This window comes from Hypanus sabinus, chromosome 5 (genome assembly GCF_030144855.1).
Source record: "Hypanus sabinus isolate sHypSab1 chromosome 5, sHypSab1.hap1, whole genome shotgun sequence".
NCBI classification, from domain to species: Eukaryota; Metazoa; Chordata; class Chondrichthyes; order Myliobatiformes; family Dasyatidae; genus Hypanus; species Hypanus sabinus.
In genome coordinates, this window is record NC_082710.1 from 151,998,186 (window position 1) to 152,016,641 (window position 18,456).

At 43.5% G+C, this 18,456-nt stretch overlaps 1 protein-coding gene across 1 annotated transcript in view; it reads left to right on the forward strand.

Annotated features, from left to right (window-relative positions):
- The window catches only part of LOC132394785 (uncharacterized), a 79,609-nt gene that overhangs the window by 20,274 nt on the left and 40,879 nt on the right, over positions 1 to 18,456 (forward strand). Inside the window, exons 5-7 of the mRNA XM_059971192.1 lie at positions 5,424 to 5,446; positions 6,199 to 6,314; positions 9,295 to 9,832. Coding sequence (XP_059827175.1) covers positions 5,424 to 5,446; positions 6,199 to 6,314; positions 9,295 to 9,832 — 677 coding nt within the window. The remainder of the gene's footprint in view (positions 1 to 5,423; positions 5,447 to 6,198; positions 6,315 to 9,294; positions 9,833 to 18,456) is intronic.

Below are 18,456 nucleotides of genomic sequence, written 5' to 3' on the forward strand. Positions count from 1 at the left end.
TTGAGATGGAGAATGAAACTACACGTGCAAATCCTTGCAGCATTTGGTGACCCTGTGATCTGTCTGAGAGGCTGATGTCAGAAAATCTTCAGTGAGGGTGAACCCTTCTAACACAAGGCCCTGATGGTGTACCTGGTAGGACAATGAAAAACTGTCAACTGACTTGTGAGTGCATTCAAGGATTTATTTGATCTCTTACGGCTTCATTCAGAGGTTCCAACCCACTTCAAAAGGACAACCAGGTACCAGAAAGAGCAGAGTAAGCTACCTTAATGTGTATCACCCAGTTGCTTTCATATCTATTGTGATGAAATGTTGTGAGAGGTTGGTCATATTCATGGCCAGAATTAACTTCTCACTAACATGGACTTGGGCCTGCTGCAATGTGCTTTCACCACAATAGGTCTACAAAGGATGCAATCTCATTGGCTCATCATGTGCCTTTGGATTACCTGGACAATAGTAATATCTAAGTCGGTCTACTCTTTATTAATTACAGCTCGGTATTCAACACCATCATGCTCTCGATATTAATCAAGAGGCTCCAAAACCGGGGCCTGTGTACATCCCTCTGCAACTGGATCCTTAGCATCCTTATTGGGAGACCACATTCAGTGCAGATCGGAAATAGCATAGCATCTTTGCTGTCAATCAACATTAGTGAACCACAAGGATGCATGCTTAGAACAGTGTTTTATTTTATGTACACACACAGCTGTAACTAGGCACAGCTCAAATATCATCTTTATATTTGTTGATGACACATATTATTGGCTGAATCTCATATTGACAAGGAGGTGCACTGAAAGTCACTAAGACCAAGGAATTGATTGCAGACCAGGAAGGGGAAGTCGAGGGAACATACCAGGGTGAGCAGTTGTAAGTTCCTGGGTGTCAACATCTCTAAAGTTCTTTCCACATATTCATTCAGTTAGAGAGAAGGCACAACTATATTTCATTAGGCGTTTGAGGAGGTTTGATATGTCACTACAGGCTCATACAAATTTCTACATGTGTACAATGGAAAGCGTTCTAACTGGTTGCATCGCTGTCTATTGTTACGTACCCCGTAACTGGGTGTCTAACCAGCAGAGAAAGAGGAATCTGTTGGAGTCTGGTGGTACCAAACTAAAGGTGTTTATTAATTAAAAATAAGCAAAACCTTATCAATAATGCAAATATACATATAAAACCAGTTAGCAGTAATAAACCTAAAAGTGTAGGAATAATAATGATAAGCAATAATAAACAAGCTCTATCGATGTCTAGGGGTAAATGAATTTTCATAGAATATAAAGTTCAGTTCATGAGTGATGTAGTAATGGTTGTTGTATTGTAATCGTTGGGGAGAGAGCGAGCAAGATGTAACAGCTACAGTCAGGCAAACCTTCCTTTGCTTTCTTAATCCGTCTTATCTTTGTGCTCACTCAGTTATGACCTCTCCGTCCTTCTGCTAGACCATTCTTCTGTGGTGGACTTGTCACTCTGGCATGAGTGGACACACACACAAGTCCCCACCGGCCCTGCTTTTACACCTCCTGGTTCGGTCTTCGAAGCCACGACCTTTCTTGTGGGTTCCATCACTCAATCAGTGTCCACTGGCATGGCTGGAGGGTGTCTCTCCAGATCTGTATTTTATTCTTACTAATGAGGACTCAGCTATCCATCACTCCTGAATGACTGTGTCCATCAAATAAGGCCACTCCTTCAGTCCACTGAGGAATGTTTATGAGCAAAGTATTGTCCTTGTAGCAAAACAGTAAATAATTCAAAAGGATTCACAGTACAGTTAATCAGCAAACTCCCTTTCTGTTATATTTCTTGCCTGTTTTTTGTCTCTTTCTCATGGTTAGCATAGCAACAGTAATAGTTCGTGGTTCTCGGGGGGGGGGGGGGGGGATGGTTAACTCTTTACCCCATTGTCCATCAGGTCTGTTCATCAATCATAACACTATGGAGGGGTATAGAAGGGCCAAAGCACAAGATCGGAAAAAGCTGCAAAAAGTATCAAACAAAGCCAGCTCTATATGGGCACAAGCCTCACAGCATCGAGAACGTCTTCAAAAGGTGATGACTCAAAAAGTTGGCGTTGTCATAATGATCTCCATCACCCAGGAAATGTCCTCTTATTGCTACCATCAAGGAGAAGATGGAAGAGCCTGAAGATACACACTCAACATTTTAAGAACTGCTTCTTAAAAAATCTGAAATCTGTTTGGATAATGAGCCAGTGTGCACTACTATTTTAATTTTATATAAAATATTCTTAATGTAATTTGTCTTGTTTTGCAATATAGTACTGCTACAAAACAACATATTTCCTGATATATGCCAGTGATATTAAACTTGATTCTGAAAAGGACCTAACATATGGGGCAGCATAGAATTGCAGTGGTTAGAACCACTCCCTCTGAGCTCCAGGGACCTAGCATCCCTGATGACTTCTGTGACTGTGGAGTTTGCACCTTCTCCCTGTGACTATGTGGTGTTTTGGTTGCCTTCCACATCGCATAGATGTGCAGTCAACTGGCCCCAATAAATTAACCTTGCTGTGTGGTGACTGGAAGAATCAGGGAAGAATTGTTTAGAAAGTGGGGAGAATTGAAAATTAATATGTTTATTGTAAATTTGTGGTTGATGGTCACACAGAATTGATGAGCTGAAGGGTCTGTTCTATAATGTATGACCCCAGAGCTGTACTCAGTGTGGTGCTTTTTCACCTTTTCCTTGTTTTATAGATCCATACAGCAGGAAATTAGGTCCTTGAGCAGATGAGTCTGTGCTAACCAATGCCCTTCTACAAATACTCATACTAGATTAATACCATTTTATTCTCCCCATGTTCACATCAACTGCATCAGATTCTACTGTCCACTACACACAGGATGCAACTCAAAGCATCCAGCTAACCTATTGTCTCACAAGCTGTTGAGATGTGGGAAGAAAATTGAGCAACCTGGTTGGAAACTCAAGTGGTCATGGAGAATGTGCAAACTCACTATCGCTAGAACCCAAGGTTGGAGTGGAACTACCATTATAACTGATGCAGTACCCTGACAAGCCACACCATTGACCCAGCTGTACCTCAGTTAATCATCTTTCATCCCTTTGCAATAGGTAGCAAGCTATGCTGACAGAAAAAGACAGAGAGATATACTTTATTGATCCTGAGGGAAATTGGGTTTCGTTACAGTTGCCCCAACCAACAATGGTGTAGAAATATAGCAATATAAATACCATACATAATTAAATAATAATAAGTTAATCAGGCCAAGTGGAAATTAGCCAGGACCAGCCTATTGGCTCAGGGTGTCTGACACTCTGAGGGAGGAGTTGTAAAGTTTGATGGCCACAGGCAGGAATGACTTCCTATGACACTCAGTATTACATCTCGGTGGAATGAGTCTCTGGTTGAATGTACTCCTGTGCCTAACCAGTACATTATGGAGTGGATGGGAGACATTGTCCAAGATGGCATGCAACTTGGACAGCATCCTCTTTTCAGACACCACCATCAGAGAGTCCAGTTCCACCCCCACAACATCACTGGCCTTACAAATGAGTTTGTTGATTCTGTTGGTGTCTGCTACCCTAAGCCTGCTGCCCCAGCACACAACAGCAAACATGATAGCACTGGCCACCACAGACTCTTAGAACATCCTCAGCATCATCCGGCAGATGTTAAAGGACCTCAGTCTCCTCAGGAAATAGAGACGGCTCTGACCCTTCTTGTAGACAGCTTCATTGTTCTTTGTCCAATCCAGTTTATTGTCAATTCGTATCCCCAGGTATTTTTAATCCTTCACCATGTCCACACTGACCCCTTGGATGGAAGCAGGGGTCACCAGTGCCTTAGCCCTCCTCACGTCCAGCACCAGCTCCTTAGTCTTTTTCACATTAAGTTGCAGATGATTCTGCTCGCACCATGTGACAAAGTTTCCCACCATAGCCCTGTACTCCGCCTCATCTCCCATGCTGATGTATCCAACTATGGCAGAGTCATCAGAAAACTTCTGAAGGTGGCCAGACTCTGTGCAGTAGTTGAAGTCCGAGGTGTAGATGGTGAAGAGAAAGGCAAGAGTTCTGCCTAAACTAGCATTAACTAATTGATTGTGAACATTGAGTGCTGCAGTAAGCCTGTTCGCAGCAAAGAGCAGATTTTGCTCCATCAATCAGGGCATAGTTCTTAAATGACCTCTGGGGAATTGTTCTGATGGTGAATGCAATATCTTTATTTGTAATACAGGATGTAAATGCTAGGGGTTTTGTCCATGTTATAAGGGGCAACGTGTGCATTAATGGCTGTATAAAAGCACACAAACACAGCAATACATGAACTTAACAGGAATGGAATATCTACAAAAGGCTGCTTATAATAATTTGTTTCTGTGTGTACATATACGTTTGAAAATTCTGTCAAATTCTGTCCTGGCCCATTTTATTTTTTGTTGGGTAGTGGGCATAAGTAGCACAAGCAAGTGTAGGTCATTCAGCCCTCAATCCTGATCTCCTAGTCAATAAGATAATGGCTAATCAAGTTTTGGCTTCTGCCTTGCTTATGTTCCCTTCATAACTTGTGAGTCCCTTAGAGTTTAAATATCTATCAATCAATCACTGTCTGCCCTGCTAGATCCAAGAATTCTATCTCTGCTGAGCTCTGATGTGAAATATTGCAATGAATAATGAAGGATAGTATAATGGGCTTTGGGAGATTGGTTCAATTATTGTGTGTGTTGCTGATGTGTGCCTCTGGTCTCACTGCAAACAGGAAAAACCCTTGGGCTTTTCCCCTGAAAATTCAAGGCATTCCTGAATCATGAGTTACTGACATTTTTGACTGGGAAAACCTTTCATAAGTTTGTCTTAGGCACAAATGACATAGAAATAAGATCTTGGTTTTCTGAAGGAATTTAGTCGAGCTTTAGACATCTCACTGACACCCCCCCCCTTTTTTTTCAGGGACCCTTGCTCCAATTTGGTTTGCTTTTGCCCCCTTAATGCTGTAGAGGGCTGTAGACTTCACTCTATTACATTGGCTAGTGGCTCCAAGGTCCCGGAAGATCCAACGATGCACGCTCGCACACGTTACACATACTCCACATGAAGTGCTGTCTATTTTTCACGAGTCCATGAGTTTTGGATGGCCTCCCACAAACTAGGGTGCTTCCCTTAGCTTAATCTCCTGTTCACTTTGGGGCACTCTTTCGACACCTGATCCTGACTCGGCCCAATGACCGTTCATTATTCATTCTCTCCTCATTCCTCACATTCCCATCACCCATGTGAATAAACTCTGATTTTTTTTAAGTATCTCTACATGGAAATCCCACCATCAGTTCATAAATAAATGTCATAAATACTCTATTCTGTTTGAGTTGAATGATCCTTTGGTGAGCAATAAAACTTTGTTTTTAACTTTTTAGGATATCAAGCAGCTGTTGGACAGGTACGTTGTTTCTGTTGTGTTTTGCACATGGCTTTTTCAATTCACATTGGTGGATGTGCAGGAAAGATCTCAGCAATTTGAGGGCCCTCCACATTCACTCCTCAATCTGCTTGATAGAGATGGCCTCATCATGGGTCAGATCACTATTTATTATTAACCAGACCCTTGTGAACCATGAAGGACTCACATTTCCGTTTGTTTGATTTTTGACTGTTGAGCATATGTAACATAATCAGAGGTTCACTTTGTAGTAAGCTACAAGCCCAATCTCCTAGAGGTTTGAGGAAAGAATCCATTCTGACACTCCCGCAGAATGACATGTTAAACCAAGGTCTTGTCTGTCCGTGTGTAAGATCCCACAGCAAAGTCTTCACCAGTATTTATAACTTAACCACTCTCCAAAGTCTGGGTTATCACATTTAATGGCACCTAACTGTGAACAGTTTGGTTGCTACAGTTCCTGGAGTCCTCGGAAATGATTGAGCCCAGCAATAAAGACTGTAGAATATATTTATAAGAATTATTACTCTCTTATTTTGTTTGAGCACATTTTGAGTTTGGCAGGTGCTTTTGACTGATTACTTCCCCCTTTCAACCTTGCTGTCTGACTTTGTGTAGAGGAAGTGGCCATAGCGCTGGCAGGCTATATGGTTTCAAGGCTCAGATTCAAGACAGGTGTGGATAAGTTTGTGTTACCTTGTTTCTGTATAGCTTCCCTACTGTCATAAAAACTCCCCCCTCCTGTATTCTAGGTGCAAGCAGAATCACGTCGCACCAGCAGATATTCCCACTGACCTCCACGTTGACTCTATCATCACACCTTTCCGCTATATTAAGATCTGGGATGAAATTAAAGTACTTGTGCCGGGTAAGTGGTTGGGCTTTGAGAGGTGGTTAATGGTGGGTGGTGATGGTGAGGGCAAACTGTTATCCTTGGCATGGGGGGGTTATGATGATCCATGACCCAGTGAAAGCATGTGTATCCTTGGGAAATTTTACATTAATATTTGTGGGAGAAGCCACAGAATGATCATAGTGGAGTACTGCAGGAATCAGTGCTGGGTCTGTTGTTGTTTGTCATCTATATTAGTGAGATGGATGAGCATGTGGTTAACTGGATCAGAATATTTGCAGATGACACCAAGATTGGTGGTGGAGTGGACAGCAAGGAAGACTATCAGAGCTTGCAGCGAGATCTGGACCAGCTGGAAAAATGAGCTGATAAATGGCAGATGGAATTTAATTCAGACAAATGAGAGGTGTTGAACTTTGGTTGGACCAAGCAGGGTAGGTCTTGCACAGTGAGCAGTAGGGCATTGAGGAGTGCTGTAGAACAAAGGGACCTTGGAATACAGGTCCGTAACTGATTGAAAGTGGTGTCATAAGTAGATAAGGTCTTTGAAGAAGACACTTTGGCCTTCATAAATCAAAATATTGAAAACAGGATATGGAATGTTACGTTGAAGTTGTACAAGATGCTGGTGAGTATTGTGTGCAGTTTTGGTCATCTACCTACAGGGCCTTTTTGCTGCTGTACTTTTGTATGACACCGTCCTGCTTCAGATGCTGGACCTAATGTGTGTTGGTGGCAGAAGCAAGGGAGTGAGTGCATTCAGAGACAGAGAATGCCAATTAAATTTGTCTTGGATGGTGAAATCAAAATAGAAGGTCCCGGAAATACACCACTGGTCAGGCAACATCTAGAGAGAAACAGTTAACATTTTAGGGAAAAGTTGGGAAACAAAAGTAAAATTGATTAGGGTCACACTTAGTTGAGAGAACAAGGGGGATGGCTGTGTAGGATGGAGTTAGAAGTCACACTTGCTGACGATGACATGTAAAGGAAGATAGTGAAGGTTTTATTATTCACTGATCTGTCTGTGGGTGATTCAAGTAAGAATGATGAATATGTCTGCAACTGTGAGATGTATTTAACAAAAATGGTGGCAAAATTATGAAATATAACAATGCTGGGGGCTGCACATGATGAACTAACATGACATTAACTAGAAACAGTGGCGATCTGAAATAATTGAATTGAATGGTAAGCAGAAAGGGCTGCAATGTGCCCAGTTGGGTGATGAGAAGGAGGGTGTAACCCTGGAAATCTCACACAAAATATTCAGACTTTTTGAAATCCCATGGCACCAGGTCAAACATGAGGGAAACCTTTATGTTTATTATCTACCTAAGTTTCTTGGCTACATCAGACACTGTCAGCTCACTGTCGATAGGCCATATGACACTGTATCCAGTTCTGGCCACCATACTGTGGGAGCCACCTAAAGATCATTGAGAGGGGATAGAGCAGATTTACTTGAATAGTTCAGCGATGAGAGATTTTTGCTATAATGCTCATTTGGAGAAGTTTGCCTGATTTCCTAGGAACAAGAATTGGGAAGGGGATTTGAATGAAATGTTAGTGTAGGATTGGGTATATTGAAAATGTTAGAAACAAGGTAATGGACAGACTCTGAACAAGAAACTCACAAAGCAGCACAGATGGCCATTCAGCCCAATGTCCATGCCAGTTGTGATGCCTGTTGATACAAATCCCACTTCCCTACATTGGGCCCACATTCCCTTCCTTTACTATCCCAGTACAAATGCCTCTTATAACATTGCAATTGTATCTGCCTCCACCACCTCCTCTAACAGTTCATTCTCAAGTAGTCACCACCCTGTGTGTGTGGGGTGGGGTGGGGAACCTGGTGTTTAAATCTCCTTTCAATTTCTTCCCACTCATCTTAAACCTGTTTTAAGCACCAGCACCAAGAAAAAATATTTTGAAAAACTAGTCTACCTTTGCTTTGCATAATTGTACCAACTTCTCTACCCTCCACACTCCGCCTTCGATGTTCCAGTAGGAACAAACCCAGCCTGTCCAGTCTTTGTAAATGAGCCTTCCATTCCACACAAAATCCGAGTATCCTGGTACTGTTGTGGTTTCTCGTACCCCACAAATGACCAGGAGACGCAGAAGATTCTTCAAGAAGGGTTAAACTTTAATTTGCAAATCAAAGCTGAGACGGTCATTGAGCTAGTCGCTGATTGCCCACTGATCCTTGGACATAGCAATCTCCTGGTTTAGTTGCATTAGCATATGCAATCCGTCTACAGTTGCTAACCACACTTACATCCTCCTCTATTGTTTCTACCCATTGACTTAATCATGTTCTAATCTACATCCCTTAGCAACCTCTCATTAACACACCATTGTCTTCTACATCCTTAAGATTTCATTCTCCTACTAAATTGGGTACATGCATAGCAAATAGCAAGTTTCAAAGCTGACTACATAGTTTTGGTTACACAGCAAACAATCTCAACTTTTATACTCCAATAGTACCTATCACCTGACAGCTCTTCTTGCACCCCTTCCTGACACCTGTGTGTACTGGCTGTCTCCCCTTCCATCTTTATCTGAAGGGTCTTTCCCTCCACAGATGCTCCCTGGCTCAGAGTCCTCCAGTAAGTTATTTGTTACACTGTGAATGGTTAAATGTTGGGAGTATTGGGTATAGAGTTGAGGGGTTGGGGAGGGGCGAAATTGGGGAATTCCAATTTGACGCTCCATGACTTCTCTAATGGTGGACAGCGAAGGTCTCTGATTATTGGGAAATAGAGTGGGAAAGGATGTTATATTCAGTGACGGAACTGTGAGGGTCTCGGATGATGGAGTGACGTTCCAGAGCTACACACTGAGCTGTGCATTACTGGTGAGTCATTGGGTGGGTGCTCTCTAGTAACAAGATGGGGAGTGGAGGAATTGGGTGGTATCCCAGTGCTGCATTCTGAGCTGCTCAGTGATGGATAGTCTTTACTGACTGAGCCCCTGTACCTTTCAGCCCGAGAGTCCCTGAGGCTGGATGCCAGGACTGCGCACCCCCGGCTCGTCCTCACTGAGGACCTCTGCAGCGTGGTGGACAGCGGGAAACGGCGGGAGTGCACACTGGGCCCACAGCGTTTCGACTACTGGCTGTGTGTGCTGGCCACCAGCTGCTTCCAGTCAGGGAGGCACTACTGGGATGTGGAGTTGGGGGGCAATAACTCCTGCGTCCTCGGGGTGGCCAGCGAGTCAGCCAACCGGCTGATTAATGGCCCACTCATGCCAAAGCAGGGCTACTGGGTGCTGGAGTTGATCAAAGGGAACTTGGTCAACCTGGACGGGCTGGGTGCCCGCAGCCTCCCCCTTCGCCACCAGCCACGTGCCATCCGGGTTTACCTGAACTATGAGGAAGGTCAGCTTTCCTTCTACGACGCCGACAACCTGTGCCACCTCTACACCTTGCGGGACAGCTTCACACAGAAGCTCTTCCCACTCTTTAACCCCCACAACAAGAAGGAAGGCATCTGCGAGCCACTCAGGCTGCGTAACCACGTGCCGTGCTGAGGTTGACTTCCCTGGGGTGTGGGTGTGGTGGTGGTATCTGTTCACATGGAGCAACTCTGCCCTATGATGAGTAAACAAAACCTGGGATTTTATTTAACTTTTGGCATTGAGTATTGAAAATGCTGCTGACAATTAACTAAAAACCAATGTCCGACAGGTTTTCGGAATGTTTCTTCAGCTAGGATGACCAGCTGAGGCCCTGCAGCAGTTCACCACAGTAAAGGACACAAGCTGATGCTGTTCCATTCCATTCCTGATGATGATTGTAAGATTTTATGGAGCTGGGGAGGAGTGGGTTTCTGGTGAGGAAGGGCTGTGCATATGGTGGGCTTCATGGGTCACTGCCACAGTCTGGTATAACTGGGTCTTCAGGTACAAAGTGAGATTGAAACCAGAGGCTATGCTTGACACCATGCCTCGGTATCGTGGCTGGCTAGGAGTATTTCTGAGGTGAGCGGACTGTTGTAGGACCTCAGAAAGGGTGGCCAAGACAGGTTACGTTGAGGTGAGGAGTTGGGGAGTGTGGTTCTTGCAAAGATCAATAAAGTTTTCCTGGCAAATAATCAGTGCGTATCTCTACATCCATCCATTATGGCTGCCATTCTGAAATTTCTTCCCTCTTACTACTCAGCTTTTCATTAGAACATACGGAACAGATACAGGAACAAGCCTTTCAGCCACAACGTCTGTGCTGAATTTCATTCCAGATAAAACCAAGTTCCTTCTGCCTACTCATGACCTATATCCCTCCAATATCTGTGTATTCATGTGCCTATCTAACAGCCCTATTAAATTCCACTATTGTATCTACATCCAATACTACCTTAGGCACCTATCACTGCTTTTAAAAAAAAATCTTGCCAGCACATCTTTAAAATTACGCCATCTCACTTTCAATGCATGTCATCCAGGGCTTGAATTTTTTTACCCTGGCAATGAGATCCTACTGTCTATTTATGCCACTCATTTTATGAACTTCTATCAGGCCTCTCCATAGGTTAGTGCAGCACATGATCTTTGGTCCATGATGTCTCTGTAATTGAAATTATTTTGATTTAAAGATTACCCTCAATTCCCTGCCTGTTCCATGTGCCTGTCTAAATCACTCCTTAACATTGCTATCATACCTACTTCCACTACACCCACCCACCTCCCATAAGTGCATTCAGGCACTCACCATTTTGTTTAAAATAAAAAGACATTACCTTCAAAATCACCATTAAACATTTCTTCTCCCCTCCACCCCCAACTTAATCTATGTCCTTTAGCTGTCCGGATTACCCCCGGTGATTCCCTTCCTTTTATCCCTGTATTTTGTCAGGTCCCTAGTATTTTCACTTTTCATAGATCTATTCATCTTCCAATATGACAGTTCTGCCTTTGTTTTCTTAATCTGTCTCATCATTCTTCTGTGTGACCAGTCCAATACAAACCCACTGTTCCCAGCTTCACCTTTCCTGTATTTACCAAACTAACTTATATCCACCAGAATCTGAGAAATCTCAAGATTGGAAGGTCCATGGTTGAGTTGGAATATTCTCCACTGCCTGGATGTGTGCATCTTCAATAGCACAAGCTTTTTACAGGACACAAAAGCCCAGTTAGATGAAACCTTATCCACTTCTGTCAAATGCTGGCATGTAACGATAGCCTCTACAGAAAGAATAATAGGCTACCAAGACTACCAAATCTAAATGCTGCAATGTAGCATGGTTTCAGATTTGCACTGAAATAACTGTGGTTCCAACTAACAGATTCAGAGAGACCGAGAGAAGGCATGGGAACAGGCCCTTGGTCTTGACTAGTCCGTACTGAGGGAAGACATGCATTTGTGTTTGGAGGCTGACAGTTGTTTAAACACATCAGGATACAACAATAATAGGTCGTTTTCTTCATTATGCCCTTGTGATTTCCAGAAAATGATTGCTGAACATTTAACCATGCAACACTCAGCAGGAACACATTGTATGAGAGTCATAGGGCACAGACACAGGCTCTTCCACCCAAATTGACTATGCCAAACATTGTGTCTGCCAGAGCTAGTCCATTAGCCTGCATTTGGTCCATAAACTTTTAAAAGTTTATATCCCTGCGCATATGTTTAAATACCAGCTGGTGTGCAGTGACATCAGTGCCGGTCTCCGAAGTGAAGGTTCTCAACTTCGAATCCAGTCGGGCCACTCTAGGACATGCTTTCCATCTGTGCCGGGTTGAGTGTTGAGCTCACAACTCGGCCTCGTTTAAAAAAAAACAACTCTGTGCTGTGAGAAGGACGTGCGGGACCACTCACAGAATCTTTCCTCCACGACAACCACTTGAAAAAATAAGTGGTCACCGAGGCTCACAAAAAAAATGTTTAAATTTGTAATGGCACCCACCTCTACTACTACTTTGGCACCTCAGTCCATATACCCACCAGCTTGCCCCTCTGGGCTGCTTGAAATCCTTCCTCTTGGAAAAGGACTGTAACAACAAAATCACCCCTCAGCTTCCTACGCCCCACAGAAAACAATCCCAGCCTGTTCAGTCTCTCCTTGCAAGTCAAGCCCTCAGTTTCAGCAACATCTTTGTGAATCTTTTCTGCATCCTGGCTACATAATTACATCCATACATCATGTGGTGATTGGTGCAGTCTCACCTATGTCTTCAACAGCTGCAACATGACATCCCTGTACTCAAAACCTGTCTGCTGAAGGAAAGTGTGCCTTATGCCTTCTTCATTACTCTATTTACCCATGTCACCACTTTCATTGATAATATATATACATACACACAGTACTTGTAGTCCTGAACCTCTGTATTCTACAGCACTTTCCAGGGCCCTGTTGGTCTCTGAGGGATTCAGCATCAGATGAGCTGAAGAAAAAGCAGATTTTTGTGTAGATGCATGATGGAAATACAGTGGATTCCAGTTAATTGAGCCATTGGTTAATTAGGGCAGCATGCTTCTTTGGAACAGCTCTTGATCCAAAACTCATCAAAAGAATAGTCAGGATTCCTTCATTTATTTGGGATACTACGGCTTAACTGGGGCTAGACTTGCAAAACAATTTCTAACTAGTGTCAGACACGTAATTTGTGTGGCCATTAGACACTACTGAGCTTGCTGCAGACAGTTTTCATATAGCTTCAACTGTGTGTGGTTTTGCTCAAAAGCAGTGATTGTCATTAGTAGTTGGCAAGAACTTAGCAGTAAGACAATTCAAACTATTTTGCTCACTGAGGTTTAAAGCATTTGAGCTTGATGATCCCAGAAATGGCTGGAAAATGAAACTACTTCACTGCCTCAACAAGTTAGGGACTATGAAAAATTTTCATGCGTCAGTAAGCATCTTGAATTTTACAATGAAAATGAAGATTTTGATAATGATTTTGATAATGAAAAATTGTATGAAAGCAGCCCATTATCCACACTACATATCTACACTGATTTTGTTTGTTTACAGTCAAGTAAATGAACACAGCAGCGTGCGCTGGATGGATTCCTCTAAAAACTATTAGGAACTAATACAGTTTTTTAGCACTGTAGTAGCATTGATAGTGTTCTAATTTCTTCTGTATTTTATTTAAATATAATTTCCATGTAACCAGGAAATTGGAGCAGCTGCCTATTTGGGCCAAAATGTACTGGTCCTGATGTGTACCAATTAACCAGAACCCAGCAGTAGTTGATCATAATTGCTGGCAAATATGAAGCATGCAAATCAACAGAACATAAAATATGATGCCTGGGTCACAAGTAGTTTTGCCCAATTTCAGAGTTGTGGTGATGGAGGATGGAGATTAAACACACAGCTGGAGTCTTCCAGGAACTGAGTTAGAATGATGTTTTGTTCATCCAATACTGTATGTTGACCAAATGATCTGATGCTTCAGGAACATCAAATAAGAGGAGGACCTGACACTGAAATGGAAGTCATTGATGTCTACGTCAAGCCAAAGCCATTAATTTGGATTAAGTCAATGAGGATTGGCAAATAGAATAGAATTCCTGAGAGCAATTGAAGCAATGGCAATGCAAACATTTTCGACGAAAGACTGGTGGGATAAGAAAGAAACTGAAATAAGTGTAGCACCGCCCAGTAGATGGCAGTGGCGGGTCACAGACTGATCAGCATACATAAATAAGAGAGCAGAGGTAAGAGGTCAAAGGTCCTGATGAAGGGTCTCAGCCCAAAACGTTGACTATTCATTTCTATGGACATTGTCCAACCTGCTGAGTTCCTCCAGCTTGTTGTGCAAGAGGTAAGAGGAAGTAGGAGTGAAGTTGAAGCGTGTTCCAGGAGAAGTTGGAGTCAGAAACGAAATTGGAGCAAATGGAGCCCATCCACTTAACGTGGGAACAAGGTTTGATCCATCTAAGTACCCCACCGATTTGACAGGGTTGAGTATGGGCCAGAAGTAGCCCAGTGTTTATCACCGTGATGGGCCCCGATCCAACTGCAGGGAATGACCCCATGCTTGAGCAATTTAAACACTGAGCTAGATGAACTGAAACAATATGATATCAGAACTGGAGGAGACTGTCAATCCTGTTCTGCTACATTATGTTTTACTGTACTCTTCCTGGTGCTGAGGCTGTAATGTGCTGCAGTTGCTCTGGATTTAGTGTCTGCAAGTTTGGCTACGATTTGCTCCTCTGTATGATGACCATTAGACGGATGAGCATACTCCTGTTGCTCCAGGCTTCAAGCTTTTGGACTCAATTTCCTTCTGAATGCTAATGCTTGCTTTATTGCTTGCATGACTTTTTTTTGTTTTTCCTCTCTCTCCCTCTTCTCCCCCCCCCCACCCCCACACACACACATTTGATGTTTGTCTTTTTAAAATGTAGTTCTTTTGGGTTTCTAGTTTTGTGGCTGCCTGTACCTCCAGCACACAAATCTCCAGATTGTGTAATTTCTAAATCCTTTATAAAGCTATATAAAATGTACTTTGAACTTCAAATATACAGTATGTGAGTTTGCACTACACAGATGTATAAAGATTATGTTCTGCATTGTTTTCCTTTTGTTCTGCATTCTGTTTTTGCAATATTGAGAGAGGTTGTTGTCTTGAATCACTGAGTGTGTGCTTTTATACTCCTGTACTACATTCATTAATTTGGATTTTTAGAAGGCATTAATAAAGTGCCACTCATGAGGCTGCTTAACAAGATAAATCCTGTGGCATTACGGGGAAGATACTGGTATGGATAATGGAATGGTTGACCAGCAGGAAGCAGTGAGTGGGAATAAAAGGGGCCTTTTCTGGCTGGCTGCTGGTGACTAGTAGTGTCCCTCAGGGTTCAGTATTGCGACTTTTCACATTGTTTGTCACTGATATAAGAAATGTAATTGATGGTTTTGTGGCAAAGTTTGCAGATGATACAAAGATAGGTGGAGGGGTAAGTAGCTGGATTTAGACAAGTTGGAAGAATGGGCAAAAAAGGAGCAGATGGAATACAGTGTTAAGAAATGTATGATATTGCATTTTGGTAAAAGGAACAATAGTGTAGGCTGTTATCTAAATGGGGAGAAGGTTCAAACATCAGAGGTGCAAAGGGACTTGGAAGTCCTCATGCAAGACGCTCAGAAAGCTAATTTACAGGTTGAATCTATGGTAAAGAAAGCAAGTGCAATGTTGGCATTTATTTCAATGGTATAGAATATAAGAGCAAGGAGATAATGTTGAACCTTTATAAGACATTAGTCAGGCCACACCTGGAGTATTTTCAACAGTTTTGGACCCACTTCTCAGAAAGTACGTATTGGTGGAGAGAGTCCAGAGGAGGTTCATGAGGATTGTTCTGGGACTAGGTAGGGTGGATGTGGAGGATGTTTCCTATGGTGGGGGTATCTAGAACTAGAGGGCACAGCCTCAAAATTGAGGAGTGACAATTTAGAACATAGGTAAGGAGATTATTTTTTTAACTAGAGAGAAGTAAATCTGAGGATTGCTCTGCCGTAGACTGAGCTGGAAGCGATGTCTGTGCATATATTTAAGGAAGAAGTTGATTGTTTCCTGTTTGGTCAGAGCAGCAAAGGATATGGCAAGAAGGCAGATGTATGGGGTTGAGTGGGTTCTGGGATAAGCCATGATGGAACTGTGTCGCAGACTCGATGGGCTGCATGGCCTAACTCTGCTCTTATGTCTTATGGTCTTCCTGATGCTTTCAATGAGGAGAGGACATTTCCTGGGTTTTGGAGATCCTCAAAGGTGAATGACACCTTTCTGAGGCATTGCTCCTTAAAGTTGTCCTGGATACTAGGGACAATCGTGCCCATGATGGAGCTGAGTTCACAACTTGCTGGGCCTTTTTTTGATCCTCTGCAGTGCCCCCCTCCATACCAGACAGTGGTGCAGCCATTTAGAATGCTCTCCACAATACATCAGTAGAAATTTCCAAGTGTCTTTGGTAACATAATACATTCCTCCAAGCTTCTAATGAAATATAGCTGCTGCTGTGCTTTTTCTAGTAATTGCATTGATATGTTGAACCCAGGATAGATCCTCAGAGATATTGACACCAGGATCTTGACATTACTCACTTTTTCCATTTCTGATCCCTTAATAAGGTCTTGAGTGTTTTCCCTCAATTTAATCTTTCTGATGTCCACAGTCAATTCTTTGGTTTTACTGACTTTGAATGCAAGGCTGTTGCTTTGACACCACTCAACCAGTGGATCTGTTTTGCTCCTGTACACATTCTTGTCACCATCGGAAATGCTACCAACAATTGTGTCATCAGCAAATTTATAGGTGGCATTTGAGCTGTGCCAAGCCACACAGTCATAGGTGCAGAGAGAGTAGAGCTGTGGACTAAGCACATATTTTTGAGATATGCATGTGCTTATAATCACCGAGGTGGAGATGTTATTTCCAATCCGCACAGACTGTGGTCTTCCAGTAAAGAAGTCGAGGATTGAGCTGCTGAGGGAAGTACAGAGGCCCAGGTTTTGAAGCTTTTTGATCAGAAATGTAGGAATGATTGTGTTAAACACTAAACTGTAATCAATTAACAGCAGCCTGACAAAAGTGTTAGTACTGTCCCAGACATCCAAGACCATGTGAAGATCATATCCACTGTAGATCTATTGTGGCAATAGGCAAATTATATGGTGATTAAGGTCCTCACCAAGGCAGAACCAACCTCTTAAAAGTATTTCATCACCATAGATGTGAGTACGACTCCACCATAGATACAAAATAAATCATTTAAAACCACTCAAAGCAGAGAACGTATGTCTTCTTTGAACTCATTTACAGCCCCATACATCCCTCATACCAGATCCACACACCCTAAAAGTTAGACCAACTCAAGGAGCACCCCATGTTATCCTGCAGGTAGATCTACAGCAGTGTGGTGCTCCAGAACAACTATTCCTCAAGCAGACCAGGCAAAGACCATACATAGCTAAAATCCCCTCTGCCCACCAGGACCCTGATCTCCCCCTGTAAGGAACACCCCCCCACCCCTTCCCACACCAACCCATCGCCTTGATTCCCCCATCCTGACCAGTAATCATAACCTCCACATCCCTCTCTCCATCGCCCAACGCGTTCCACCATACTAACCCTAACCTCCACACTTACACGCCAGGCACCTCTCTCCCCACCCATATCCATTTCCCCACCCCTAATATTAACCTCCACAACCCTCTCTCCTTCAACTCTTTGCCTACATCTCCAACCCTAACCTCCAAATGCTCTCCCCTCAACCCCTCACCTCCATCTCAACCCTATCCCTATCTTCCAACACTCCTCTATGGACCCATCCCCACAAACATTCACCAGCACCCCTCCTCTTCTCCCTCCACCACTTCTCCTCCCCCACCTCTACACCTTGCCCTTCCCCCACTCCTCCCACATCCCGCACTCCCCTCTCCCTTCCCCTTCCCCTCTGCACCGTCACACTGCCGCACTCCCTCCCCCTTCACCTGTCGGCTACCCCTCCCCTTACTCCCCCTCCCTTCGCAGACCTTTCCCCCTCTCCCACCTCCCCTCCTTGCCTCCCCAATCAGTATCGAACATTAATTAGTTCGGCCGCCCACTTCCTAATGGAGTGCCCATTACCAGTGCACTGACGGTGAGCCGCTGGATCCTAGAGCTCGGTTGTTTAATAGATGTGCGAGTGAAAACTGACTCAGACTTCATCATTCGTTTACCCTCAACCCACGGGAGCTGTCTTCCCCATCCCAACTCTGTCCCTGGTTACTCTGACTCCGCTCACCCTCATTCCTCGAAACTTCTGTCTCCCGCCCCCCGAGCCCACGGGTCCTTTGAGGAACCAGGACCCAAGAATCGCTATTTAAAACAATTTCAGTGCAGCTGATTTTATTTTGCTCTTAGAAGACTGACTTCTTGGATCTCTCTCGCAGAGGGTACGGTCGCAGCCGATTATCAAGAGATAGGAACGAGGAGCTGTAGACAGGAATGTGGAACCGAATTTATGATCAGGTTATAAGAACGTTACTGGGACTGGAGTCATAAGGAAAGGCTGGATAAGCTACGACTGTTTTCCCTGGAGTGTCGGAGGCCGAGGAGCAATCTTACATGAGGGGCAAAAATAAAATTTAGTGGAGTTAAAGTCACAGTTCTTATCCTTTGACATTTATCGAGGAGTAGGGGAGTCAAA